At 47.4% G+C, this 27,704-nt stretch overlaps 1 protein-coding gene across 2 annotated transcripts; it reads right to left on the bottom strand.

Moving 5' to 3' along the window:
* DCTD (dCMP deaminase) lies at positions 1-25,185 on the bottom strand. 2 transcript variants are annotated; one of them, XM_045879613.2, is made up of 6 exons: positions 25,103-25,185; positions 23,450-23,564; positions 22,950-23,085; positions 4,263-4,379; positions 2,643-2,739; positions 1-1,321 (listed from the first exon to the last, which is right to left on the bottom strand). In XM_045879613.2, the coding sequence occupies exons 2-6, from the start codon at positions 23,555-23,557 to the stop codon at positions 1,243-1,245; spliced, it is 537 nt and encodes a 178-aa protein (XP_045735569.1). In that variant the 5' UTR covers positions 23,558-23,564; positions 25,103-25,185; the 3' UTR covers positions 1-1,242. The 2 variants fall into 2 exon arrangements, with proteins under 2 accessions (XP_045735569.1, XP_045735568.1); XM_045879612.3 differs by lacking the exon at positions 25,103-25,185 and adding an exon at positions 24,241-25,074.
* Positions 25,186-27,704: the final 2,519 nt, after the last annotated feature.

Here is a 27,704-nt window from a genome sequence, read left to right as displayed (position 1 = left end):
TACTTCCGTGTGGTAGATTTTAATAAGATTGGTAAGGAGCCAAATGACAAAACGCCCTAGAATACGGAGTACAGAACCTCAGAGACAAAATAAAAGCTCATGAAAACATAAGAGCACTTGAGAACGGTAATAATCTTTAGGATAAAGAACCCACTTTCTCAACAAAGCTACTGAGCACGTTTAATAAGAATTAAGGGAGATTAAAGACGAGGCGCACCGAGCCACATCCCCGAGCCGCAGTGACTGGGAAGGCGAGCTCTGTGCTTCTGAAGACACGGCGCCAGGAGCACAGATGAGCTCCCGTTACCAACAGACCTGGAATAAACCACCGCGAGGCAGGCTGAACTTCTCACATCTCACTTACAGGGTAGGAATTAATCGACTCCCTGGCTGAGCGGCCTTGGACGTGCACCGTGTGGGCACGCGGAGGAGCAGCGACTCTTCCACGTGGTAGAAGGGGCAGGTGCACGCGCCACCGCCATCCACACGACCCTCCTGCCCCAGCAGCCGTGGTCTTGGGGGCGACGAGGGGAGACAGGCTGTCTCCGCCGGGAACAACTCATTATTCAGATAAAGCAACGTAAGAGCTCCGCGTGGGGCACAAACCAACGGCGGTCCCCACTTCTGGAAGCAGAAAGTGCCACCACCCCTGTAGGAAGTAGGACAGCAGAAGGAGAGAAAGTGCTCCAGGCTCAGTGGTGCTCATCATTCCTCAGGAAAGCTGTGCCATCCTGTCTAGGATTTGGGGGTGGGTCGGTGGCGGTTTCCCTCCACGCCCTAAAGCCAATACGTCTGCATTTGCACTTGTCATGGGGGTCCTATTTTTTTTCCCCAAGGGCACTACATGTCATGCTTCACTTGGGCCGGATGTTCAAATCAGTGCATCTGTTCATCCTGCCAGGAGCACAACAACAATTATTTCTTTGTCCTTCCAGCACCTTAGCAGCGAGGAGCAGCCGTTTCACGCCGCCAGCGTCCCAGCAAACCAGGACACACGCCAGCCCCGTGCGACAGGCCATCTACAGGCTCCTTGATTTTAAACCCTAAATCAGTAGTTTAAACAGATGCACATTCCATGTGACAAGAGAGACAGTAGGGAAGATTTGAGGCTCTACATTCTTTAGATGTCGACTTTTGCTGGACTCGCTATTAAAAAGTTATGTGTAACTTCAAGATGAAAGGCATTAGCAGCTTCTTAGAAGAGGATAATCCCAATCTTTTGGAGTTGTAATGAGATGTAACTCACTGAAGCTTCTGGCTCGGTTTGCTGTTAATTGAATCAAAGTCAATGACAATCGCGCTGCACTTTGGTGTGAATTTCCTAAACACAAGAAACAAAAGATATCAAGATATTATCCAGCGAGTAGTTAAAGCAATTTGTTTACTTTGGCTTAACCTACACTTTCTGTGGGCGAGGAAAAAAATTTCCGGGGAGGCGCTTGGTATCTTATCACTAAAGGAGCCAATTACAGTGCACCATACCGAGAGGAACATGAACCAGAAAGGACTAAGACAAAAAAAAGATGCATGGGGTGGCTCGGTCTGTATGTTCTCCAGCTAGCTGAGTGCATGAATTATCAGGGAGTCAAAGGATTTCTAACAAGTTAGCTGCACAACATGACACCCGATTTCTGGTTTTCCCAACAGATTTATCTTCCTTCTTAGGATATTTCTGCAGCCAACCTGGAATCGCTCGAAAGCAAAAAAGGGTAAATCTTCTTTTGCCTCTTGTACACACAGCAAGGAAAAAAAAGCAACCAACTAGCTTCAGTGAGGAGTAATTTTTAAAGTCCCGTTCTAAAAATGCAGATGTAAAATAAACCCACCATGTAGTTTTACTCATTAGTGTACCTTCTAAAACAGTTCAAAGGAAAATATTTGGGGACTAATCGTATTCTTTTAAAACCAGTCAACAGTTAATATCTAATTACTATTATTAGGTAAATAATCTGGATTTAAAGTCTCATAAGGCACAACAGTTCAAGAGATTCATTACGTATAACCTCTATCCCCAGTGATGAACACAAGGGGTTAGGTACATTACTAATTACAGAACCCCACTGCTAACCACAGATACTGTAAAGGAATTGCTTTGAAAGCTTTCAGTCCCAAATGAAGTTTCCACCATGAATCGAAGGTGGTTGAACCTGCCTGCAAGTAAAGCATACCTCCCAATCTTTGCCTAGCACAGATAATCATAAAAGTCAAAATGACTTCAAATCTCAATTTAAAATGTTGCTATCAGAAGAATTCCTGGTGTTTCAACCTAGCAGGTTACTTTCATCCTAAATTTTCGATGCCAGAATTGTTACATTTGCAAAATTTACAAAGGTTTAATGTTAATATTACGAAACTTGTGATTTTTACAATGTCTCACTACTGGAGTAATTTAGTCCAAGCCCCGGAAAGCTCCTAATATTTAAGTGCAGGATCATCAGTCCGATTGTCTTCAGATACTTCTGTCACTGCTCTTAAAAATCCACCCCCCACATCATCTTGAGATCCTCAGCCCATCACATTTAAAAAGATGCTTCCGAGTGTGGAAGTCAGGCATCACAAGCAGAAATTAAACGTCAGCCACGGTCAAATACATTTCTTCATTCGGCCTTCCACCCCCTTGCCCCCAAGCTCTTCCCGCTTACCTGAAGGCCACCCCAGCCATATCAAACAGGCGCCTCGCGGCCGTCATCTCATCACTATCATGGTATTTATCAGATATGAAAATAACTTCTTTTATACCTTCAAAGGCAACAACAGAAGAAGCCCCCTTAGTATATACACATAACGCAGGGGCAGATGGCGCCCCGTAGTGTCCGTGATGAATCACCATTCCCGGGCAGGCTTGCCCACAATGTCCACTTACTGAAATACACATCTACCCCGTTCCAATACAGCAGACAATGGATTATATTTAATCTGCCCTCCAGTCTTTATGGATTTTTCTTTTTTTTTTAAGATTTTATTTATTTATTTGAGACAGAGAGAATGAGAGACAGAGAGCATGAGAGGGAGGAGGGTCAGAGGGAGAAGCAGGCTCCCTGCCGAGCAGGGAGCCCGATGCGGGACTTGATCCCGGGACTCCGGGACCATGACCTGAGCCGAAGGCAGTCGCTTAACCAACTGAGCCACCCAGGCGCCCGGATTTTTCTTTTTTTTAACAGATGCAAAGTGAAAACATGTCAAGTAGTCAAGCCTTGATCTGATTAACAAATTTTCTTTACTGCGGGCAATCAAATTTCTTTAATCACAAGGCGACTCCTCTTAACACAAGAGGCTGATGGTTGCGAGGGGTGGGGGAGGCGGGTGGTGCGGGGCGGGGGGGAAGTGCCACCATGCTTCCAAAAATGGCTGCAAGAACTGATTCCAGCCAGCTCCACCAACAGCAGATCTGTTTTCTTTTCCTGTCCCCCAGGGCAGTGCTAACTGGAGGGTCAGGAGTCTGGGGGGCATTTGAGACACCACCCTGCTCCTCCACCAGCCTCCGAAGGGACTGCGTGCTGGGTAAGGAAAACTCCCGGAGGGTCACGCACCACCAGGGAGGGAGCCCACGACATCCTTTACCAGGGGCCGGCCTCTGATTCTGATACCACCGGGTCTCTTTTCAGAGACCCATGGGCTCGTGATAAACAGCCCCTTTAAACCACACATCTGGCTAACATGATAAGTCTTTAAATCTCAAGCTGAGTTTTATGGCAACATAGTGTAGCCGAATCTCAGATGTGACAGTATGAAAAAGGTGAAATATTCAGAATACAATGGTGTAGATTTATGGGAACTGTAATGTAAGGAAAACTTAACAGTAGTACCATTCGAGTCTGATGACATTTATATGCAAAGATATGTTTAGGTCCTAAAGCATCTACCATATATTAATACAAATTAAAATTTCATATACAGACTCCCAGCTGACCTTGCTTCTGACAGAAGTTCATTTCTCTCCCTCCCCCTAATCTATGCACGACATGTCAGAGAACAGTAAATTGGCAGTAATTATATGCAATGCCTGTGTTGTTTTTTGGCAGCTTGCAGTTTAAGAAGTTGCAAACTAAATTAAAAACATGCTAAGAATCACAAAGGATGCAATTAGTCTTAGAATACCTGGCACCATTCAAAAACAAAACACGGGAAATACCTTGCAAAGTTGATAGTGCAATTAATTTTGATCTAAACAATAGCAATTTCAGATCAAGCGCTTCTGCAATGAGCTGCTGATGAGCAGGCAACAATGCAAATGTGACAAATGGAACGGGCCCAGCTCCTACCTGCCTGGATGATGAGCTTCGCACATTCATTACACGGGAACAAGGCGACATACATAGTGCAGCCTTTCACATCGGCTGAGTTTTTGTTCATGATGGCATTCAGCTCGGCATGGCACACTGTGGGTTTGAAAGACAAGGAAAGAAAAACTTTCATCGCGACTCATGAGGAATTTACTAACGCTGCTAAAGCATTCCACTCGCCCCTTTGAAAAAACATATATAACAGACTCGATTTCTTAAAAATTGATTAGAAACGGAAAGTACTGAGAATACCAAATGAGGGCCACGTGGTCCGACAGGTTGGCGATTAGCAGCAAAACCATTCGCCGTTACGGCCTTGGGTCTGTAAGCGCCTCGAGCAGCCAGGAGAGGCCAAGGTCAAGTATCTACATCCACCCTCAGCACAGCAATAGCTCACGGCTCCACAAGACCCTGGGGTATGAGACTGCGCACATAAAATGGCTCATTTGTGTGTTGATATGCACATGCAGGGATATTTGCTGCGACTGTGAAGAGGGCAGGGTGCAATTTTAAGAGCAAGAGAATCAGGAAGTGAAGCTGAGCATTTCTATCCCGACGGATTTCCTTCACCTCACGGCTCTCAGCCCCCATACACACGAGAAAGATGCTGGCAGCTAACCAGTGGTTTGACTTATGTTAGAAAAGCCTTCATCCACTTAATGAAAAGTCAAGTTCTTGCTATTATGGCCCATTCCACCAACGATCCCCAAACAGTGATCCAAGGTCATTCGCAGACCTGCCTGAATTCAGAGTTAGAGAGAGCACCCTCCTCTCTTCTCCCGCAAACCTGTAAGCCCAGCCGTCTCCCCAGGCGTTGGCAAGGTGTCCCACCATCTAACCCACAAGGGCGCTCCTCCTCTCTAGGAAGTAGTCCTCACCCCTCTGATTGAGTTGAGAATCCCCTACCTGCGCTGTGAGGTCACCCTATTGCTCTTATATTGTTATTTAAGTTTCTGGGTGTGTTGCTAAAACTCTATTATCATCTCCCTGGGGCAGTGATTTGCAAACCGGTCTGCAATCATCTGGGGTGCAGCCTGGAATTAAGAGACTCCCGGCCTGATTCTAACGAGCAGACGCCTTGCAGAAACACTGCGTTGCAGAATCCTCTGGTAACTCCTAGGAGACCTAACACATACTAAGCACACAAGTGCTAAAGTAAATGTTTGTTGAACAAATTAATGACAATCTGGCCATGGTCCAAATCACACAAAACTGCCGGAATTATAAATATGGGGGTCCTCAAGGGGGCCCCCACCCCCTGCCCTCTCCAACTCACCAAACTTCTGCACTGAACACCTTCTTCTGGGAGCATGGGAGCCTTAAATGAAGAGCAGCCTACACTCAGAGTCTTGGACATTTTAGCCCTGACTACTCACTTAGTCAATGAGCCTTTTTTTAAGATCACAGCCCATCGGAGATTAATCCCCCGCCGGCCGGCCACAGAAGGACCTGAGCCACTCTCCCGGGGACAACAGGAGAGAGAAGAAAGTCTCCCTGGCTCAGTGGCCTTGAGGACACTGGCCTCAGAGAAGCCCCTTCTGCCCCATCTACTTCCCTGGTGACCAAGATGTTCCCAAGCAGGGATTAACACTGCTCGGTGTTAAAAAAACAATTAGATGTAATTGTTTCTTTTATTTCCCCCTTGAGGGCAGAGACCGGTCTTCGAGGTTCTTTCTAACTCCCCCAGTCTAATGTGATGCCAGGAACATAATGGGTGTTAAATATTTATTAAATGAATAAAGGAGGAAATGCAGATTCCAATTATTGATGGTGATGTTGGGAAATACAGAAAGTCCTCTTAAATTCAAATAGCAAGAAGATGCTTTCCCATCTAATAAATATTTTTGGATGGTGTTGGTATTAATCTTCAGAACTACAGTTTCTGAGTCTGTGCGGAAACACTGTTAATAACCGTCTTCTTCTGAATCTCTAAAAAGCGGTCACATTGACTGCAACCGTCTTCCTATTCATCGGAGGCAGTTTGGGGATAAAACTGAACATTGTATGGTCTGGATTCATTAATGAAAATTACCACATGAAACAGATTCTCTTGAGCTGCATCCAATATCCCCGTATAAAGGGTGGCTGATAGAAATAATACTTGGGGTCATCAACAGAATTCCCTTCTCTTAGCTACAAAATCACGGGAAGAAAAATACAAAGCTTCTTGTTAGAAACATGAGGTCTACTGGGCTGTATGAACAACTGAGTGTCCGGCACGCAGGAGACCCTATTTTTTTGTTTGTTTTTTTAAAGATTTTATTTATTTATTTATTTGAGAGAGAGAATGAGAGAAAGAGAGAGAGAGAGCACATGAGAGGGGGGAGGGTCAGAGGAGAAGCAGACTCCCTGCTGAGCAGGGAGCCCGATGCAGGACTCGATCCAGGGACTCCAGGATCATGACCTGAGCCGAAGGCAGTCGCTTCACCAACTGAGCCACCCAGGCGCCCCTGTTTGGTTTTTTTCAAGTTTTAAGTTTTTCCTTTTGATCTTTATTTTTTTATTTAAATTCAATTAATTAACAAACAGTGTATTCAAGGCCCAGTTGCCACTTAAAGCTGTGTGACCCTTGACAAGTCGTGTCCTTCGGGTGGGCAGGAAGAAGAGACTCTGAGAAAGTGCATTTCCAGCTAACAACATAAAAGTGAGTTTTGAAATACCAAGTAATCTGATTTCTAGCTTTTTCCTATTGTGTGTCCAGTTTCCTCCCACCTTCCTCTAGAACAGCGGGATCTTCTCCAAGACAGGCTCTCGACAGCAAATCATGACCTTCTCTCCCAAGGCCAAGGGCAAGTGGAAGCCTTGGCCCAGCTCCCCCAGGGGACACCAGCTCCCCCCAACTCAGGTTTTCTCCATTCTGTGTGTCCTTGGTCTCTACTCTCAAGAGGCCATATTCTCAGCATTTCAGATCTCTTTCCTTCTTCCTTTTGAGATGAAATTGTCCTGCCTACAACTGCAAGACTTATTTTTTAAATAATCATCTCTTGACTTCATCACGCATATACAACCTCTAGTTTTTGCTAAACCAATACTTTCCAAACTGTAGGTCAAGAAATCAGTTTAGTGAATTACAAACAGCTTGCCCCCCCTTTTCAATGGAATGGATGAAAAGAGAAGAGATCAGAATGCGTCCCACATGGCAAAGGTTAAGTGCCGTTTCTAAAAACTATCTGAGGTGTGTGTGTGTGTGTGTGTGTTTCAGGTGTGAACTATGTTTGCTGGGTCGCCATGTAAAAAGTGTGTAACTATGGGGGCGCCTGGGCGGCTCAGTCGGTTAAGCCTCCGACTCTTGGTTTTGGCTCAGATCGTGATCTCAGGGTCGTGGGATCCAGCCCCATGTGGGGCTCCACGCTCAGCATGGAGTCTGCTTAAGACTCCCTCTCCCTCTGCCCCTCCCCGCCTGTGCGCTCTCTCTCATTCTCTCTCTCTCTCAAAATAAATAAGTAAATCTTTTTTTCTTAAAGTGTGTGACTACGGAAACCTGTTGACTCTGTAATGTTATTAATATTTACAACCACTGGGGGAAAAAGAAGGCCCTGATTTGCAGAATCTGCTGATTTCAGTGGGGTGACTACTTCCACATGGCCAATTTCCAGGTCCTGGCATGACCCAGAGTTGGGAAGAGAGAAGCAGCTCTGCTCAGGTGAGCTGGTATGACCTAGCTCTCACATACACCCCTGGATGGCCTTATCTTCACCCAAACCCAGTGCCTCTCTGGATGCAATCTCTGGATTCGCCTGCCCACCAGGCCCTCGGTTAGTGACAGCTCTCCACTCGAAACCTTCTCAGGCACCAGGCCTTGTGGAGTCTCCTACTTTTCTGTGGGGTCTTTTCTTTCTCTCGCCCTTCAGGTCATTTTCCAAGGTTCAATCCTGCTCTTCCATTTTTCCCCTGTAGTCACTAAGTATTCATGCATTTGTCGATTCTCCGGGAGCAGGTTGATTTAGTCAGACCCAGTGTCCCATCTTCTCCTCAGGCCTTGGTTTTGGATGGTCTGAGGCTTCTCTGTGACTTTTCTCTCCATGATAAATACTCCATAGTTAACTGACAGCAACAAATGAAAGAATAAATTCATCTTTTTCTAGTGCTAGCATTTTAATTGTGTCACCCGGGAAGAACTACAAGAGCTACAAATATATGAAAGCAAAAACCAACCAACGAGGAGGGGTTCCGTTCATGACCTTGAGATGCACACAATTTTTATATTTGTAGTAGGAGCAGGACCGGGTATCCCAAACATACACAGTCCCTAGGAAGTATTCATAAGATAGCTAACTTGTCCCCAAAAAAGACACATTTGCCAACTACCTACCTGGAATTATGCATCTATGACTAAGCAATAAGCAAAAGAAATCTCCAAATACTACAAGTATATTTGATAAGCACAAAGACTGACACAAAACCTTTCAATTATTCTCACCACTGTTTAAAAGGAAAAGAATCAGGTGGTGAAAATATCAGATTAATGCTTATAAAGGAGAGCCTCTGCTTCAGGTAATTATAAGACAATTCATATGCTTTGGTCGTTTTTTTTTTTTCCTTTTCTATTACTAACTGTCAGAATTCAGAACTGCATTAACCTTGGACCACTGAGAAGAGATTGTATAATTAGAAAACTGTATTTTTCAAATTCCCTCTTACTAGGGCTTGATTAATCCTTACTGTCTCAGGTAGGCGGTTCTCTAGAAGTTTGACAAATTAACAGGATATATTCCATCCTGGCTAGATTTAAGAGATTCAACATTTTACAGATTTGACTTTCATCTCATTTGATACAAGACTAAGACAACATCTATTTTAGATAGTACTATTATTAAGGTTACTTAAATAGGTTTTTTTAAAGAAAAAAAAAACCTGAATAATGCTAAACAAACGTTAATTGCAGTACAAAGAATTCAGCAGTAATAGCGAGGCTCCACCTCACCTCCCGTGCGCTCCTGGGCCAGGATGGGAAATACTGGGCCTGATAAAATTTGGAGTCAGGAAAACTAAGCTTCTCTTTTAGTTAAAGAAACTCTCCAGGGGCGCCTGGGTGGCTCAGTCGTTAAGCGTCTGCCTTCGGCTCAGGTCATGATCCCAGGGTCCTGGGATCGAGCCCCGCATCGGGCTCCCTGCTCCGCAGGGGGTCTGCTTCTCCCTCTCCCACTCCCCCTGCTTGTGTTTCCTCTCTCGCTGTATCTCTCTCTGTCAAATAAACTAATTAATTAAAAAAAAAAAGAAAGAAACTCTCCGGGTTGGTTAAAACTTCCCCATTTTTAGTGGTACAGAATTTTACCTGAAGAAAATGACTTCCTCGGGCCTGAGGGGTGTTCTGCCAAGGAGGCCCTGAAGCGAGGGGCAGCCTGGTGTGGCAGCTCAGGGAGGGGCGGCTCGGAGGGTCACACTGGAGCACCTGCTGCCACCCGGCCGGTTCCTGCCCCACCTTCCGCCAACACCCTCCAGGCTGGACACACTACGAGCCTCGATAAGTCTCTGGGGAAATGTGCCTCTGCCCCTGACCTCAAAGGTTCTCAGGCTGTGCAGCCACCCACGTGAATAGCATGGACAAGAAGCATCTGCTCATGGCCTTCCAGAAGGAAAGGTAGGAGGTTTCACCCTGCAATTAATAACTGACATGACATGGGGTACCCGAGTTCAAAGTTGACCCTGTGCATTTTTAAAAATAACTGTTAATTTTTACAAGATATTCCACTTCTATTCTATCCTTTTTATCATTACCTCTTGAAATAAGGATCTAAGGGCTTTTACTTCAGGGGTCCTATAGCTGTCAGTCATTGCACCCTGGCGCATCTCTCTGTTGGGGCTCAGCACCCTCTTTCCTGTGCTCGAAGCCCCACAGATGCGAAAAGTCCACTGAGGGGTGGGGCGTGTACTTGCCCCTCTAACAGATCCATTTAGGGAACTGGGGCTTCTGGAGCTAAAATGGAGTTTCAACTACTTATTTCTTAATTATTAAAAGATATCCTGACAGGGCCTCATACATCACTGCCAGCCTCCAAGTACCTGTCCTTCGAGTCAATAATTTAACAACAGAGGAGCCTCTGCATTTAAGCCCCCGGCCACCACCTCTAGGGTACCACCCCAAATGTTATCCATGTTCACTATTCCGCTACCCCGAAATCCAAAACATTGCTAGAATTTAGCCCCGGGGCAAGGTCAAAGCTCAAGTACCTTATCTCCCCTTCATGAAGTTGCCATATCTGTAAAGCAGCAACCAGACTCAGGATCAGCGTTTTCAAAGCTACAGGTGGGGAAGGGAAGAGGGACAAACAACTTGGAAACAACAGTTGCATCACGTCCTGAAGCCAGCCCCACCTACACAGGCCCGTGGACCTCATGCTGCTCTGCTCCCCAACTCCCCCAAGGCCCCCCTCCCCAAAGTCTTCCTCTCTGACACTTCCTGGCATGCTCCAAAGCATATCTCACTCTTAGGGTTTCTCAGACAGCTCTGCCACCCCCAACCAGAGGAGCATCCCTCTGGACTGCACGGCAGCAGGGAGAGGAACCAGTTTTAAACCGTAGGCACTTCCCTCGGACGTGCAGTGATGGGTTCTGGTCGCAGGCAGAGCGCTCACAGGGCTGGGCACCGGGGCTGTAGGAGCAAGTAAGCCCAGTCCTGGAGGGGCTCAGGCCCCGCCGGGCGGGAGATGCCGGAGCCCCGAGCAAAAGGCTAGAGACACCAGAGGAGCACCGAAGAAGTAGTGGGAGGGGGCAGGAAACGGGCCGACAGGTGAAGGGTGACAGGTGCCATGGTGCCCTTCTGCCTCACCTGACCGCGTCCACCGGCTCAGAATCAGACACCACTGCCCCCTGGCCCCACCCCACGCAGTTAGGGGTCTTTCTATCCAGAAGATGGAAGCAACTGGGCCTCACAGCCTTCTGGCTTTGAGGGACACACAATTCCAGCAGAGAGACGATGATTAGGACAGCATTAAGTCTGCGGGTGAAAATAAAAACAGGTAACAGGGAGAAGACAGAAGCCAGTCCCCAGCCTGGAAAATGTCTGGTGTCTGTTCCGTTACTGCCCGGTGCCCCGAGAAGCCTCTAGCAGAAGAAAATGACAGCAGAGAGGCATCCTGGCCAGGCCCGGGAAGATGGAGATGAGTCACTCACTCAGAAGGCAGCCAAATCCTCCAGGCTCTGGGTGAAGCACCAAATCCTGGGGCACCCCACCGGGGACAGCGGGACCTTCCCATCTCCACTCCTCCAATGTGCCCTGGGGCCCGACGAAAGGCGCCCGGGCCCTGGAGCCAGCTGATGGCTCTGCCTTCCCCTTGCTTCCTCCCTGCGCGTCCACGCGGCCACTCCTCACAGGCTCTGCCTCCTCCACCCGCTGGTTCCAGGACCCTATCCCCCCGCCTTGTGGAGCCTCAGCCTCCCGGCCTGTGAAATGGACAGAGAGACCCACGATAGTGACTAAGGTCCGTGAAGGCACGGCACCGAGTTGCAACCTGGTACACGCTTGTGCTCCCCAAGCTCTCCTGCCCGGGCTGCCCACCTGAGACCCGGCAGCCCCGGGCTGCTCGGGTCGGACACGGGAGAGCACACGTTCCTTTCCTCTCCCTCCTACGCTGGTCCCCGTCCCCTGCCTCTTGCTAAGGCTGCCGGCAGCACCACGTGGCGCCCGGGGGCCACTTAGCCCCAGGGGCAGTGCGTAGGGCTAAAGAGATTTCTGACTGCGGTGTTTCCATTACTGTCAATAAAGCCCCCAGAACTCTAATCACATTGCTTGCCCGTGTGCAAAGGGTACACCATCAGGTCGGAGGGAGAAGGGCGTGGAAATGCTGCATTTCATCGATGGGTAAGCCATGCCCAACTCCCTCCCCACTGTTCACGTGAAATACATGTTTGATGCCTAAAACGTACTCAAGAAACATGAATAGAAACAGAACACTCATCGCTGCTTGGCAGCTTTGTAATGCAAATACACGCAATAAAGATTCCAAGCTTCCCTCTCCGTTAATAGCTTTCAAAGGGTAAACTGGGACTGAGCAGCGAGCACTGGAAGAAGAGTCAGGATGTGTGTGTTCTAATTAATTCCGGCTCTACGAGGCCCGCCTTGGGCAACTCACTGATCCTGTTCCGGCCTGCACAAAATGGGGCTTAACCGACCTGACTCAGGCTTCTGAGATGAGACAGGAGCTGGTGACTCTGGCAGGCCTTCTCCACTCCGCACTGCAATCTCCTCCCCGTGTCCCCCGTGTCTGAGCCCGCTCACGCTCCTCCTCCCTCCCTGAGGCTGACAGCCTTGCCTTATCCTTCACTGAGAGGCTGCAATGGATCACATCCCCCCTGCAACTAGGCAGACTGTGCGTCGGCTGCCATCCGCCCCCCCCACCCCTACCCCACCAGTCAGTGATCCTCTTCTACCACTAATGCATGTGCCTGGGAGGCCATCTCCTCACACCCTCCCAGACCTTCCTCTTTCTCCCTTTCTGGATTCATCGGTCTCGTTCGGACATAGAAACCCTTCTCTTGGTCCCCTCACCCTCCCGTCCAGCTGTCCTCACACACAGCCCAAACCCATCTCTCGACGCTGCCCCCATTCCCTCACCTGCCGTTCTTCCTTCAGCTGGCTCTCCGTTGGCCTTCCAATACCACCACCACTCCATCAGACAGCGTCAATAATGACCTCCAGGTCACTAAACACTGAGGACAGCCAGTCTCCCTCTCAGACACCCTGTCACCCAGCCCTCTTGATGCTGACTCCAAGATATACCCCAGATCCATCCACTCCTCTCCATCTCCGACACCCCCACCCCTGTCACCAGAGAGACACGTGTGCCCAAGTCACTTCAGGGCTGCCATCCTTGTTTCACTCCTGCCCCGAACCATCCACACATCCCCCACACACCAACTTGATCTTGTTAATCCAAACTCCTTATCCCACAGCCCCCAACCGCATCTCATTACTCAGACCTTAACCTTAACCGCTAAGCGTGGGCCAAATTCTTTCCCTCCCACGTAATGCTCCAAGCGCCTTCCTTCCCAAGGGCTTGCACCAGGCACTCTCTCAGCAAGGAATGCCCTTCCCATCCCCAAACACTGACTAGCCCACCTTGACCTCTGGGAACCCAGCAAATCCTTCAGCTCTCAGCCTAAAAGTCACTTCCTCAGAAAGGAATATTCAACAGCATCTGTTTATTTCATTCATGTCTACCTCCATCACTGTGAGTCTGCAAAGTCCTTGAAAACACAGACCTTGTACACTTTATTTACTCCTGCAGAGTGCCTGGCATGAGACGTGCTGAGTGAATGAATGACCACAGGTGAACAGCCTCTGAAAAACATATTGTGATATAAAATAAAGTCGTGATTTTTAAAAAGGAAGCAAGTAACTCGAGAACTCCCCCATCACTGACAGACAACTCATAACTGATAAAAGAAGAGAAGACTCATGAGTCTTTATTTCAATTCCTAAAAAGTTGTAACTCACTTGCAGAAGGAAGAACGACAGTGAGGAATCCCGCTTCCCTTTTTCACCTAAACTCAAAATTAATGGCGTTTTGAACAAAGTCTTTTAATTGCAGAATTAAAAAATTCATGCTCAGTTATCATATTCAATATTTTAAATTTACTATGGCATCTATCATTTGGAAGAAGCACAGAGATAAAATTTACACGTCCGCTAACTGGCTAGGACCGACCCTCCAGAGAGTGTGTTCCCTGGAGTTCTAACTCCCTTGCTTTCACCAATATTCTCCATTCGTCCCGGGATTTCCCGATGCCGTGTTTCAATAAACATTGTCACACTGACTGATGCACAAAAGGATTTCTGAAGTGCTTCTTCTCCATTTGGTCTTAGAATACCCCCTTGTCTCAGAGTTCTAAACCCGCCTCCTCTATTCAGATATTTTCTTGGACTTCAATGTGGGGTCTTTTTCTACCCTCCAACCTCTTTACATCCAGTGTCTTCCAATCTCCACGTTTGTGGGGTAACCGTAATCTTCAACAGCCCCCTCATGCTTGTACGTTCCGTCTCTGTCCGACTTAGAGTCATCTTAGAGCTGGTGCAGGGTTCGACCGCTGGAAGGACAGAACGAATAAAACCTGCTTCTCTCCTTATTAATTTGTCCACACACACACAGATGCGTGTCCTCTCTGTGTCACTGCCACCAACAGCTTGTTATAGCTCGGCAGCTTTCGCCCAGGATGGCTTCGGAACCCCCTTCAAGCCCCGTAAGTAGAGAAATGGTGCCCTAATTGAATGCAATCAAAGCTATACTGTTTAATTTTTCCTTAGAATTCTAGCACTGATGGAGTCCTCGGTGATCATTTATTTCATAAAGATACTGAGAAGTAAATGTCAAGTTATGTTTAACAAGCCCACAATCACTGGGTATAAACACTCCACACCTGGACCCTAGACTCCGGAAGCCTGTCTGGGATTCTGCCACTGGAATCTGGTCCTTGATGTTTTAAGCACCGTGGGGGATTTCTTAGCTAATATGCATATCAAAGACATATATATGATCTCACCCAAATATTAAAAAAGGTCCTAAGAAGTAAAAGCAAAATGCAATATAAATATCTGCAAAAATCTCTAGGAACTGGGTCTGATTGCATATTTCCAGGAGCAAACAATATATACATATTCTACCTTTATACCAGTATTAACGAAGTTAAAGTTGACATGTTGAAAATGTTGAATGTCGAAAAATAATGCAAAGACAGACCTTAGTCATTCAGGCTGATTTCAGAGAAGATCAGCCCAAATCAGCAAAAACAGATATAGATCAACAGAACAAAGAAAGGAAGCCCATCATTGTCAGCTGCTCCCCAGACCCCCACTGTGTGGTGGCCCAAAGTTCTAGGCCAAAGACTTACCGAAATTAAAAAATTAAAGAAGTTCTATTTACCACAAGGAATATCCACTTGCACTCAGAAAATTAACGTGCCCACAAACTTAAAACCTAAAATGGGTTGAATGTGACCCTGGAATTTTATTGATACTATTAAGTTTCTCAACAGACCTTTTATTTTGAGAGACAATACAAAGATAAACTTGAGCTCACTTCCTGTTCGTTAATTTGGAAACCACTATCCTTGGATTATTTAATAAGGTTTTATTACAAATTAGCATGAAGTAAACCGGCTCTAAAACACTGACAAATGTGTGTATTTTTATGAGTAGGTTGGATCCCCACAGATGAGCATTTTAGGTTTTCCTACATATGCTTTTCTACATATGCTCCTCAGAACTTGTTACTATCTATACATGCTTTGTAGATATTCCTAGTGAAACAGTAATCTGTGGCTCTTCAAAAATAATTAACCCTGAATCTATAGATTAAAATACATAGACAAAAGGGCGCCTGCCTGGGTAAGTTCGTGGAGCATGTGACTCTTGATCTAGGGGTCACGAGTTCGAGCCCCACACTGGGCGTAGAAATTACTTAAAAAATAATAATCAATAATAAAATAAAATAATAAAACACAGATAAAAATCAAATACATTAAACCCTCCCAAATCATGATTTATTCTTAAGTCTATTTATGAACAGTTATACCTGAACATGAAATATCCTTAAAATAAGCTGGTTCATTTCCAGGGGGACCGTCACACATACGCTGTTGTATTGTGTTGTCTAAAGCATCACACAATGAAACCTGAGTTTGTCCCTTGATTCATAAAAATAATGCACTTTCTTTCTTTCCCGGGGTAAACTTGCTCGAAGGTTTCCCATTGATTATATTCGTTATTTTGTACAAAAGGTCCTCCTTAGGCACACTGTCAGGGCCATCACTGCTAGGAGGCAGAGCAAGGGAGGGATGGTGGGAATCTGCAAGTGAAATTAGAATTCTGGAGCAAAACAAACAGCAAGTCATCAAATCCACGGATCTGCCTAACAAAACCGGAGGGCGTTCAATTTCAGCTGGCTGAAGGAACAAATTTGATCTTAATTACGAAGAAGCTCTTCCAAGTTTTGAGGAAGTCACAGCTTAAGAAGGATCAGCCGCCTAACTTCTTGATAAATTAGTTTCTCAAGACTAACCTTTTGGATGCCAAAGAAATATATCACGTGCATGGCAGTCAGGAAAATGTCAGTGTTCAAGGGGGTAAGGTAAATGGCTAAGTCATCACTAAAATGACATCTTTGCATGCTTAACAATATGCCAAATCTAAAAAATAAAGATTAGATTTAAAGGTAAAATTTTTTTTTTTAAAGATTTTATTTATTTATTTGAGAGACAGAGAGCATGAGAGGGAGGAGGGTCAGAGGGAGAAGCAGACTCCCCGCCGAGCAGGGAGCCCGATGCGGGACTCGATCCCGGGACTCCAGGATCATGACCTGAGCCGAAGGCAGTCACTTAACCAACTGAGCCACCCAGGCGCCCTTAAAGGTAAAATTTAAAGAAGCACCACCACACACTAGCAAGCTGTTGGAAGTTGCCAGGCTGCACAATGTCTTATTGAATTCCAGCACTGTCCTCCCCAGCACTAGATCCTTTCTCAAGTTTTCCTGCAGAAATAGGAACTGACCCTGGAAGGAGCCCCACGTCTCCATTTCTGCCTGATGCATCTAGAGCATGGCAACCAACCCTCCTCGGGGCATCAGAACAATGGTCCTTCCATGATGAACAAGTGTGAGGCAGCAGGCAAAGCAATCCTGGCTTCTGGTCTGACGGGACAGAAGAGGAGGCCGGGCAAAGAAGCATGCTCACCCACACATCCCTCACCAACAGGAAATAGCACGACAGGGAAACACAGGCGAGCTTGGTGAGCAGAGGGAACACGATTTAAAAAATGCAAAGTTTTGAACAATGGCTCTCAAGGATGAAGGATGTTGACTCCACTCCAGCTCTCTGGTCTGTAAACCATGTCATCAAAATTCGTTATGAAACCCCAAGGAAAGTGTGATATCTGAATTACCACGAGTATTTTTACCTCCATTTTATAAAATTGGTATTTTGATTAAATGTGCTTCATTCTAATGAGCTTCACAAAGAGAAAGGAACTAAATATGTCACCTGAATACTTCATCCCGGGGTTAGCAACCACCCCCGCCTAAAAATAAAAGTCTTCCAAAGCTTTTTCATATGGTTAAATTAGATCAATCTGCTGCTTCCCGGTTTTTTAATTGTCACTCATGTGAAAAGGTGTCACTTTTAACGCTGACTTCTTCCTGCCACTTAATGTTACTGACATCATACTATCTTTTGGATTTTTTAGGAAAAGAATGAGATAAAAAGCAGTTTCTGTGGCAGGGGGAATTTTCATTTTCCATATTAATACTACATTATAATCAAATAGTTTCATGAAGTTTTGATCCTAAGGTTGGAAGAACAAAAACACCCTTTAAAAATGCCTCTCCAGAGACACAGCCCAGAAAAACCTCCATCTTCCTATTATGTTACAAGTATTCTGCGCTTCTCTCCTTTCCACAAAGTGTCAATCAAGACTAATGACTCTAAATTTACAGAATTAATAAGGAAAATTAAGTTGTATATGTTGTTGGTAAACCCAAACTTACACGGCTCCCAAGCCTCATGCCCTAGGGGAGGGCACCACCATGTGAGCCCCTGACCTCCGGGGTGTTACTTTGCCTAAGCCTCTGCGTGCTCAAGGGCATGGTGCAAAGAGAGAACAGGTGGTCCACTGGGCTCCGACCTAAGCAATCTTTCAGCAAAGCTGAATTCCCTGGCCCCATGGGAGAGGCAGCTGGGTAGTGGAGGGCACTGACCTCAGAGTTAGGAGACGTCTCCCTACCTATGTGGCATTACAAAGGATACTTAATGTTTCTGGGCCTTTCTTTTCCCATCCATAAAAGAAATGCGCAGGCTCAGACCCTGTGGGCAAAGGACTCCGAGGCACTACTCCAAGCATGGTCCACAGACTGCGGGAACATCATCCCCTTTCTCTAAGCACACACAAGTGCTGCTTAATAAAGCTCAGAGTAATGCAAAGCGTTACTGGTATCTGAGCAAGTTGCTTTTGTCATCCATGGATTTTGTTACTCAAAAGATGCTAACGGGGCCACCTGGGTGGCTCAGTCGTTGAGGCCTCAGACTCTTGATTTCGTCTCAGGTCATGATCTCAGGGTCATGAGATCGAGCCCCCCATGGGGCTCTGTGCTGGCTATGGAGCCTGCTTTAGGTTCTCTCTCCCCCTCTCCCCCCACAGGCACTCTCTCTCTCTCAAAAAAAAAAAAAATGCTAATGATCTCACTTATGTGTGGAAACTTAAAAAAAAAAAAAAAAGCTCATTAATGCAACGTACTGATTGGTGGTTGCCAGAGGTAGGGGGTGGGAGTGGATGAAATGAGTGAAGGGGGTCAAACTTCCAGGTATAAAATCAGTAAGTCCTGGGGATGTGACATACAGCATGGTGATTGCAGTGAAGAACACTGTATTGCATATTTGAAGGTTGCTAGGAAAGCAGGTCTTCAAAGTTCTCATCGCACACACAACGTTTTGTAATGATGTAGGGTGACAGACATTGACTGGACTTCTTATGGCGATCATTTTGCCATGTATACAAATAACAAGTCATTAGATTGTACACCTGAAATCTAATATAACATTACATGTCAATTATACCTCAAAGAAAGATAGGGAGAGTTTAACTAGCATTATATAGGGGTCCTGGAAGTGTTGACATTTGAAAGAGGATCCTCATATATTCAAAAGAACAAAGAAATTGCTGGTCTAGAACTCTGGATGATCCCTAATGCTCCTTTATAGGGATTAGCACATCATCTATCCTTCCTCAGCAGCTTGGCTGCCGATAATGTTGGTGAGGAAAGAAAGGGTTCAAATTAAGCCTACCCCGGGGGCGCCTGGGTGGCTCAGTTGGTTAAGCGACTGCCTTCGGCTCAGGTCATGATCCTGGAGTCCCGGGATCGAGTCCCGCATCGGGCTCCCTGCTCGGCAGGGAGTCTGCTTCTCCCTCTGACCCTCCTCCCTCTCATGCTCTCTGTCTCTCATTCTCTCTCTCACAAATAAATAAAATCTTTAAAAAAAAAAAAAATTAAGCCTACCCCATCCCAGACATGATCACTGATTTTTCAAATTAATTTAATCTTAAAATGTAAGTAAAAAAAAAAAAAAACAAAGAACTTGCATTTTGGCCAATTATCACCAAACATTTCTATCACCTCCAAGGAGATCCAAACATGTATTTCTCTGTGGCCCAAAATCCCTTATAAAAGAAGACTGAGTGTACAGTTTGTAGCTAGTCATCATTATTTAGACTTAAAGCCCACCTTCACATGTATTATGATGGTACTAACACTAAATGCCTTTTAAAAAGCATTTAATACCGTCTACGACTTTTATGGTACATCAAAGTACAAGTCTACTCTTGTGAAAGAAAATTGTCTACATTCTAGCATAGCCACATGTAAAATGAATAATTGATAAGCAAAGGCAAAGAGCTTTGAAAACCTAGAGGTAGCATATGGAGAGTACAAAATAATGCACAACCAGCATCCTGAAACCCAGCAACTAGTCAATTTAAAAAAAAAAAAAATCAGTGAAGTTGGACGAATGCCTACATGGGTTTTGGTTTTCTTTTTAATTCCTTTTGGAAAGAAGCTCTGTAAGGTACTGCCTCAAAGTTGGGCAAAGCTACTGGACAGGTTTTGCGGCACAGAGAAGTCAGGGGTGGCCAGTGGGTGGCAAAGCCTTTGGCCTCTAGGTCACTGCCCCGATCTGCCCGGGGCTCACAGTGACCGAAGAAGAAGGGGCAGGTCCCGCCTGGAGAGCCGCTAAGGAACCAAGGAGGACCCTTCTACGATGGTCTGACCACTGGCATCTTTTTACAAGAAGCCTCCGCTTTTTACAAGACTGACACCTACAAACTCCTCCATTCAGCAGGAGGCCCAAGGCTCCACTGTGTGGACTGGGTGAAATAACACCGTGGCTGTCCTGCATCTCAGTGTAGACCTGAAACACATCGACCTTCTCACTCTCGCCGTTTCTACGTGGGACATTGCCCCGTGAAAAATTACCCTCACCACGTACCTACGAACAACGGATCCTTTCCCTTCTTCCTTACCATGGAAAGCTGACAGAATCACAGTCAGGATGAAAAAAGTTTCGACAATACATTAGCACGTTATTCATTTCAGGAGCTCCACTCAGCTACAAGGAACGCTAAGGCTAGAAGATGGTTCTACCTATGTGGTATATATACACAATGGAATATTATGCAGCCATCAAAAGGAATGAGATCTTGCCATTTGCAACGACGTGGATGGAACTGGAGGGTATTATGCTGAGCGAAATAAGTCAATCAGAGAAAGACATGTATCATATGATCTCACTGATATGAGGAATTCTTAATCGCAGGAAACAAACTGAGGGTTGCTGGAGTGGGTGGTGGGGTGGGAGGGATGGGGTGACTGGGTGATAGACACTGGGGAGGGGCTCTGGTAAGCGCTGTGAATTGTGCAAGACTGTTGAATCTCAGATCTGTACCTCTGAAACAAATAATGCAATATATGTTAAGAAAAAAAAGAAGAAGAAGAAGAAGGTAGCGGGAGGGGAAGAATGAAGCGGGGGAAATCAGAGGGGTAGACGAACATGAGAGATGATGGACTCTGAAAAACAAACAGGGTTCTAGAGGGGAGGGGGGTGGGAGGATGGGTTAGCCTGGTGGTGGGTATTGAGGAGGGCACGTTCTGCATGGAGCACTGGGTGTTATGCACAAACAATGAATCGTGGAACACTTCATCTAAAACTGATGTAATATATGGGGATTAACATAAGAATAAAAAAAAAAAGAAAAGAAAAAAAAACTGCAAAAAAAAAAAAGAAGATGGTTCTACCTTCTCCTGTCTGGGACCCGGTTCTTCCTTCCCCTGCCAGGGATGGAGTTAAAAGGACTGACAATTAAATCCCCCTAATCACTGAACTATGTTTTATTCCTGGGAAACCCAGAGTGTTTTACAGCCCCCCACCCCCACCCCCACCCCACCCGCATTCCTCAGTGCCTTCCCCGCCTCCAGGAACATTCTTTTTCTTTGGAAAACAGAGCGGTTGCCCTGAAGCAAAGAGAAATTTAAAAAGAAACTCAAGGGGTTTATTTAACATGATTAAGGTCCAGGAACATCAGTAAAAATATATAAAATACATAAATGCCACTAAGTGTAGAGTTGGAATTCTATAGAAAACCCCAGAGGCCAGTCTACTGTGGAAGAGTCAACAAAGGAGAAAGGTCTTACATCACTCCTCGACTCGCGTTTCCTAAAGGCCCAATCTTTCCCATTTGGATGGCCTTCATGTGCTGTACTCCCAACAGAGGCGGTCGGTTCATTTGCAGACAGAACCACAGGCCCTCACGTTATGAAAAATCAGCAACCAGCGAACGCAGTCCCATTTGCCTTAGGGCATTGGCTGCATCTTCTCCAGGGAATTAAAGTTAAAGCGAGGCTGTGGCTCGTCCCTCCCAGTCTCTGAAGTGGTTCTTCTTGGGGCTCAGATATTCAACAAATTATAAGGAGCACCGTTGACTAATTTAAACATGAAAACCAGAGCTGGCCAGGCCAAAGGTTTTCGGTTCCACATGTCTGGCTTGTGGTCTGACTACCGGCCGCCCTGGGAATACAGACCCAGAACAGGAAGAAGACACCGAACCATCCATTCTCTGACATCCACATTGATGTAGGAAAGATGTTAGGGTTCGAAGCCGACGGCCAAGAAAGAATTCTTGAGATGTCTTAGGTGCAAAGAGGTGGTTTTATTAAAGCCCGGGGACAGAACCCGTGGGCAGAAGGAGCTGTACTGGGGTCAGGAGGAATGGCCCGTTGTATGTTTTCAAGTTGGGAAGGGGTTAGGGATAGCATCGGTCTCTAAGGAATTTTGGAAACAACGTTTCCAGGACCTTGAGGGGGCTAGCTATTGTTGGGAAAAGGTCATTTACTACCGTCTAATAAAACCCCAGTCATGAGACCCTTCAGATGTATATCGGAGGGTCATATGCTTGGAGGATGATTGCCAACATGGATCTTGGGGGGTTTAGAGACAAAGGAAGTTTCCAAAGGAATTTTTATATGTTAAAGTAGACTTATAGGATCCTAGGGGCCGGGCTAGGACTGCCTTTTGCCCTTAGCAAAGCATTAACATGGAGGCAGCCGAGTCCCTGGAGGAAGGTCACTCTGCCTGTTTCAAGGACTCATCAGTGGGCTGTAAGTAGTGAGGAAATTTAATAATTCTTCTTCTGCCTTTGTTTCCCATATCACAGCCCACAGTCATTTCCTACTTCTCAGAGATGAGCTTGAGATTTCCTCTGCAGGCAGAGGGGATGAATGAACCATGCTTTTCATCAGAGCTAAGCCCTAGCCAGTCCTTGGTTAGCTGACTTTGCCTCCAGGTGGCCAAGAAACAACCCATGGAGCCCCCGTGCACATCCCCTGCTACCCCCACCAGGGGCTGTGGCCCTCTGCAGAGAAGTCCGCCATCCATGCTCTAGGGTTGCAGAGCCTGGCAGGCCCTCCACAGGCAGCGGACCCCTGGACCTCAGGGACAGGCTGGGTGACCACTAACATGCTTTCCATTCACAGACAGGGGTCGGGGGCAGGAAATTGAGGCAGTCCAATAGGATTTTTCTTTTGTCCAGCTGTTGATGACTAAAAAGAGATGATACTTTCTGACCAGCTATCTGACTTAAGCACCACCAAGGCTAGGCCCCTAAAGCAGAAGGAAACACAGACCAGGCCCTACCGTAAGGGTATTTGGTATCCAGCTTGCTCTCCGCCGTCCTCCTCCAAGGCAACAGGTCATCGCTGCACCCATTTGGCATCCCGTTATACCCGATGCCGACAATCTTGTTTTCTGCATTCACGATGCACGCTCCGACCTACAGGGAAACGTGCCCAAAGGCTTGGTGACCTGGCGAGGCTGGTCTGCCCCTGGACAGGCAGACATGAAACCAGAAGCTTGCAGAGCTCCAAAGCGAGCAGGGGTGTGTGAAGAGCTCTCTATCTCCTCGCTTGCTTTCTGCAGCAGCTCCCACAAGCCCAAGAAAGCAGACCCCCTAACCCCCGAGGATGTCCAAGAAGCCGTGAACGGTGGCTGAAAAATGTAAGCACCTAGGGATGCAGCACAAAAGGCAGATTTACTCTGCCTTTAAGTTGCCAAGCATCCGCTTCCTGCTGTAATTTGTTCATTTCCAGGTTATCTCTGTATCTGTGAGTGTCCACTCTCTTAGAAAACTCACTTACCTGTGAATTTGGATCTTTGCTTCTCTGTGCCGATAAGAAGGCCACAGCCATGAAATACTCAGGCCATTCCAAATAGTCATCACGTTTTTTGCAGGGAACTTCACTCATGCTGGGTCTAGAAGGAAAACAGTGGTTGAGAAAAGCATTTTGGTACACCTGCTTGCCAGGCCAATGCAACCACATGTCAACTTTGGATCTGCAGAGTCAATTTCCGTTACATTTATCCATCAGAAATCACAGATCATGGGACCTCAGATCGTGTCTGGCCTTAAGAAAAAAATTACTATTTCAGAAGTTTGGTTTTGGCACGTAGAGTTTCACATCCCCAAATTTTACATCTATGTACTGCTTTCTCATAGGATTTTTTTCAACCTACTACAAATGCCTGCTCCACAAATTGTTCTCATCCGTCACCTCCCTCCCTTAGGAAATAGAGCCAGCACAAGAGGGAGGGAGGGAGAAAGGAGAACATTTATTGATCATCTACTATCTTTCAGACACTGTGAAGGGTTATACGCATCATCTCACTCAAGCCTCATTCCTAGCAAAGGTAGTAACATCCCATCTTACAGAAACTCCCCGAAATCACATAGGATTATTATCCATGCCAGTCAGATTCCTCTGGAGCTGTCCCAGCTCTGATATTAACCAGAGAATCTGTCCCTTTTCTTTCCCCTTAGCTCAGATGAAAACAGAAATTATCAACTCTGAGTACTCAATCAAGTGAGAAGAAACAAAAGTGTCGAGTGCTGTGACTGAGGCTAAGTTTTAGCAACGTGGGCTCTACTTACTCGCTCACGGGCAGGCACAAGCTGATCTACAACAGGGGGAGCCCCTGAAACTTCCAGTAAGGGGTGGGTGGGGTCCTTTCAAGGGAAAATAAACAGCACAAGGAAAGAGGGCAACACAAGAACTGAGTGGGTATCACTGAGCATTCTTGAGCATTTGGGTGGAAGGCAGGTGTTCATTTCCTTGCACTTGGGCTTCAGGCTCCAGCCCTCGGCTTAAGCGGGACAGCGCGCCAGGGCCTCAAACTGGGATGCAGGGAAAAAGTCGCTACTGGGACCCATGATTATCCACTGATCTGTGGCCCAAAGTTCTGAGAAGCCTGTAAGCCCTCTTAACTGCACTGGTTTACCACCGGCTCAACAGTCGGCATCCATAATCGCTGTAGGGTGCCAGTTACGTGCCCACCAAACAGGAGGTGGGAGGGGAAGAAGAGAGGGAAAGGGGGGTATTACTCCAACGTCTGCTTTAACGCTCAGGGGAGCCCCGAAACCCAGCGGCAGCAACAGTTGGGATGCTACTCCAGGGGGACACATCTGGTAACGTGCCCGGACAGAACCCGCGCTCCTCCGCCCACCACCCCTTCCCGGCATCCGACCCCGGCGAAACCCGGCACCCCGAGCCCCCACGTGGGCGCAGGAAGTGCCTGCCACTCCCAGCCTCCCAGTCCCACCCTCCGGAGCAAGTCTCCAGTGATCGGGCCCTCCCAGCCCGCACTCTTTGGCCCGGCAGGGGGTTTCCCCGGGCGGCGGGGGGGAGGGGGGGCCACCTCGGGCTTCCCCGCCCGGAGCCCCCGCCGCGAGCCCGGCGCCCCGCACCCCCGCGCGCAGCGCTCGGGCCGCGCCGCGTGGCGCGCAGGCCGCGTACCCGCACGGCAGGGCTGGCCCCGGCTGGTCCTCGGCTCCGGCTCCGCGATCGCAGGCCGCCGCCCCCGCCCCGCCCCGCCCCGCCCCCGCCCCGCCGCCGCGCGCGCCGGAGGAGAGGAAGTCGGGAGAAGAGGCGGGGCCCCGCGGGGCCGGAAGGTGACCGCGACCAGGCGGCCACGCGCTCTGGAGAGGGGGCCCCGGCGGGCGCGCGCCAGGCGGGGAACTCCTGGGCGAGGTCGCCTCCGCTTCCTCGTCCCGGACACACAGCTCGCTGAGCCCGCGATCTGGCCGGCGACCTTCGGGGCCAGCGCCCGAAAGACCCCTCCCGGGGGCTGGCTGCCTCCTTTTGTTGAGGGGGATGGTTTGGGATTTGACCCTGACCGCGCGCCGGCTCCTGGATACCCTTGAAACCGCCCCCGAGGCCCCTGGGCTGGGGCCGGCCGGAGCGCCCCGCCGCGGAGCTGGCCCCGCGGACCTGCGCCCCGGGCTCCCCAAGCCTCTGCCCGCGTTCGTCGTCGCGAGCCTGGGCCCCACGGGGGAGCCTGGGCCCCAGCAGCTCGCGGCTGCTCCCGGGGCTCTGACTTGATAGTCTTTGCGTTTTTCAGATCTCTGAATCTGAGGGTTGGGTAGTTTTCGTTGGTGGTGCTGAGTTTGTTTTTACCACCATTCACCACCCCCCCCGCCCCGCCCCGGATCTACCATCCACTTAAAGCTCTCGCTGTAAATCTATTATTTGTAAATGAAAGACGACCCGAAAGAGTCTAGTGCCATGAAACTGAAAAGGGTAGGAAGTAAGGAGACCTGGTTTTGGTCTCTGGACTGGGCCTGCGGGGTCTCAGTGTCGTGGGGAATGTGGACGCGCGCAGCGTCACAGTTTGCTGCAGGAGGGGTGGGTAGGGCGGGACGCCATGCCTCGAGGCACAAATGTCTCGAAGTTACATTTGCATTTGCGCTTTGCATGGCCCGCTTAGTTTCCACTCAAACGGTGTGGAAGGGCCCGAGCTGTGCGCTGAAGCCTGCTACCCCTTGCCAAGCCCACCGCGGGCTACACACCTCTCGGGCTTTCCCCCATGCGTTGGCCGGGTCTAAAATTGCGCGCCCTGTGTTACAATTGATTTAAAAAAAAAAAAAAAAGATCAGAGAAAGGGGGCACGGGTCAATAGGAAAGGCCATCAGGGAGATTTCTGAAGCCATTAAGCCCCAAGGAAGTAAATCAGATTTTCTTGAACTTCATTATTCTATTCAAAAGTGTAGCTAGCCCCTCATCCTGGCGGAACAGGGGTACCTGCGCAGAGAATGACAAAAGAACCTGTTCTGTGTTACACACAGGGCTTGAGGATATCGTCAGCACCCCACAAATGATAGCTACTGTAAGAATCATGAGTTCTGATCAGCATATCCCAGATCTGAGCCACTAATCCAAACAAAAGCTTGTTAACTATATTAATTTAGCCTAACGGGGGAAGAATGATGAGAGTAAACAGTTGGTTCTACCTAATTTCTCACTACCGCGGACACATCATTCTTCATCTCCACGGTCCAGCCTGTAGATTCAATAATTAAATTATATATGGCGTTTCGTGGATGCCGGGAAAGCAAAGAGGAAAAATACTTCATCATTAACTATAGATTTTTTTTTTTTTTTTGGCTTTGATAAGAGTCAGGTTTCAAAGAGCTACATAGATTAAGATGATGATTTTTAATGTCAAGTTAACTTTACGTGGCTGGCTGGTTGCCACTAAAATGTATTATATACTGAGCCCTTGGTTCCCTTCCCTCTCCCAAATCCACTGCTTGGTCTTTGTCACGCTCATCTATAGTCTTTGAGTCTTCATAGATCCATTTCTCTTCTTACCAATCTCCAGCCAATACATCACCAATTGCTGCTGGTCCCTCAACCACAACATCATTAAGCTTTCTTCCTTCCTCTGCTCTGTAAAGACTGTCATACATAATTTAGTTACTTCTCATCATTCTCCATTTTGGTCAGCTCACACACTCTCCTCTGCAATAAATTCAGGATCCTGCTTGCTGCAAACACATTACCCTGAATGTTCCTGCGTTTCACTCTAAGTCTCTCATCTTACAAGATGACATCATTCATAATACAGGAAACCCTCCTGATTCATAGTCTCAGAACTTGAGGTTTCAATTATTCGGCACCCACAGCCAACCCAGGCAGCCAAGGAGGAAGAAAAATGCATTCCTTGGTTTATCTTGCTCATTAACACCTTGTAACTCCAAGTGTGAGTGTGTTAAATCTCTCTTGCTAATACCTTGTATTTTGGTTTATAATTGACGCTCTTTCTCCACCTACCACAGATGCAGAGGCTCACTAGGTTTTCAGCCAAATCAAGAGCAAGGAGAGGGGGCTTCACCTAAGGGTGAACACAGTCAGACGTTTGTAAGGACCATTGTCCCAGGCTGGGCCTGGCTTCTCTATTTATGAGACTGTGGGTTATCTCTGCCTGATCTGTAGCATAACCTGGAATATATTTCAGGACCTCGAAGGTGGGGGATCCCAATAAAAAAATCAACATCAAGGTGAGATTCTTTGGGGGCTCCCTCAAATGGGGCTTTGATGGCATTCATGGATGGCTGCT

Source organism: Mirounga angustirostris, unplaced genomic scaffold (genome assembly GCF_029215605.1).
Source record: "Mirounga angustirostris isolate CCGP_5_RB_7025 unplaced genomic scaffold, mMirAng1.0.hap1 SCAF_2, whole genome shotgun sequence".
Classification (NCBI taxonomy): Eukaryota; Metazoa; Chordata; class Mammalia; order Carnivora; family Phocidae; genus Mirounga; species Mirounga angustirostris.
This window is presented reverse-complemented; position numbering and strand designations above follow the sequence as displayed.

Bases quoted from the DNA above. Each gene is read 5' to 3' on its own strand.
- DCTD (XM_045879613.2), bottom strand. From the start codon at position 23,557: ATGAGTGAAGTTCCCTGCAAAAAACGTGATGACTATTTGGAATGGCCT. The intron at 23,086-23,449 runs GTAAGTGAGTTT...GTTTCCCTGTAG, and splicing joins GCAAAGATCCAAATTCACAG to GTCGGAGCGTGCATCGTGAA. The intron at 4,380-22,949 runs GTAGGGCCTGGT...TCAAACCCACAG, and splicing joins GGATACCAAATACCCTTACG to TGTGCCATGCCGAGCTGAAT.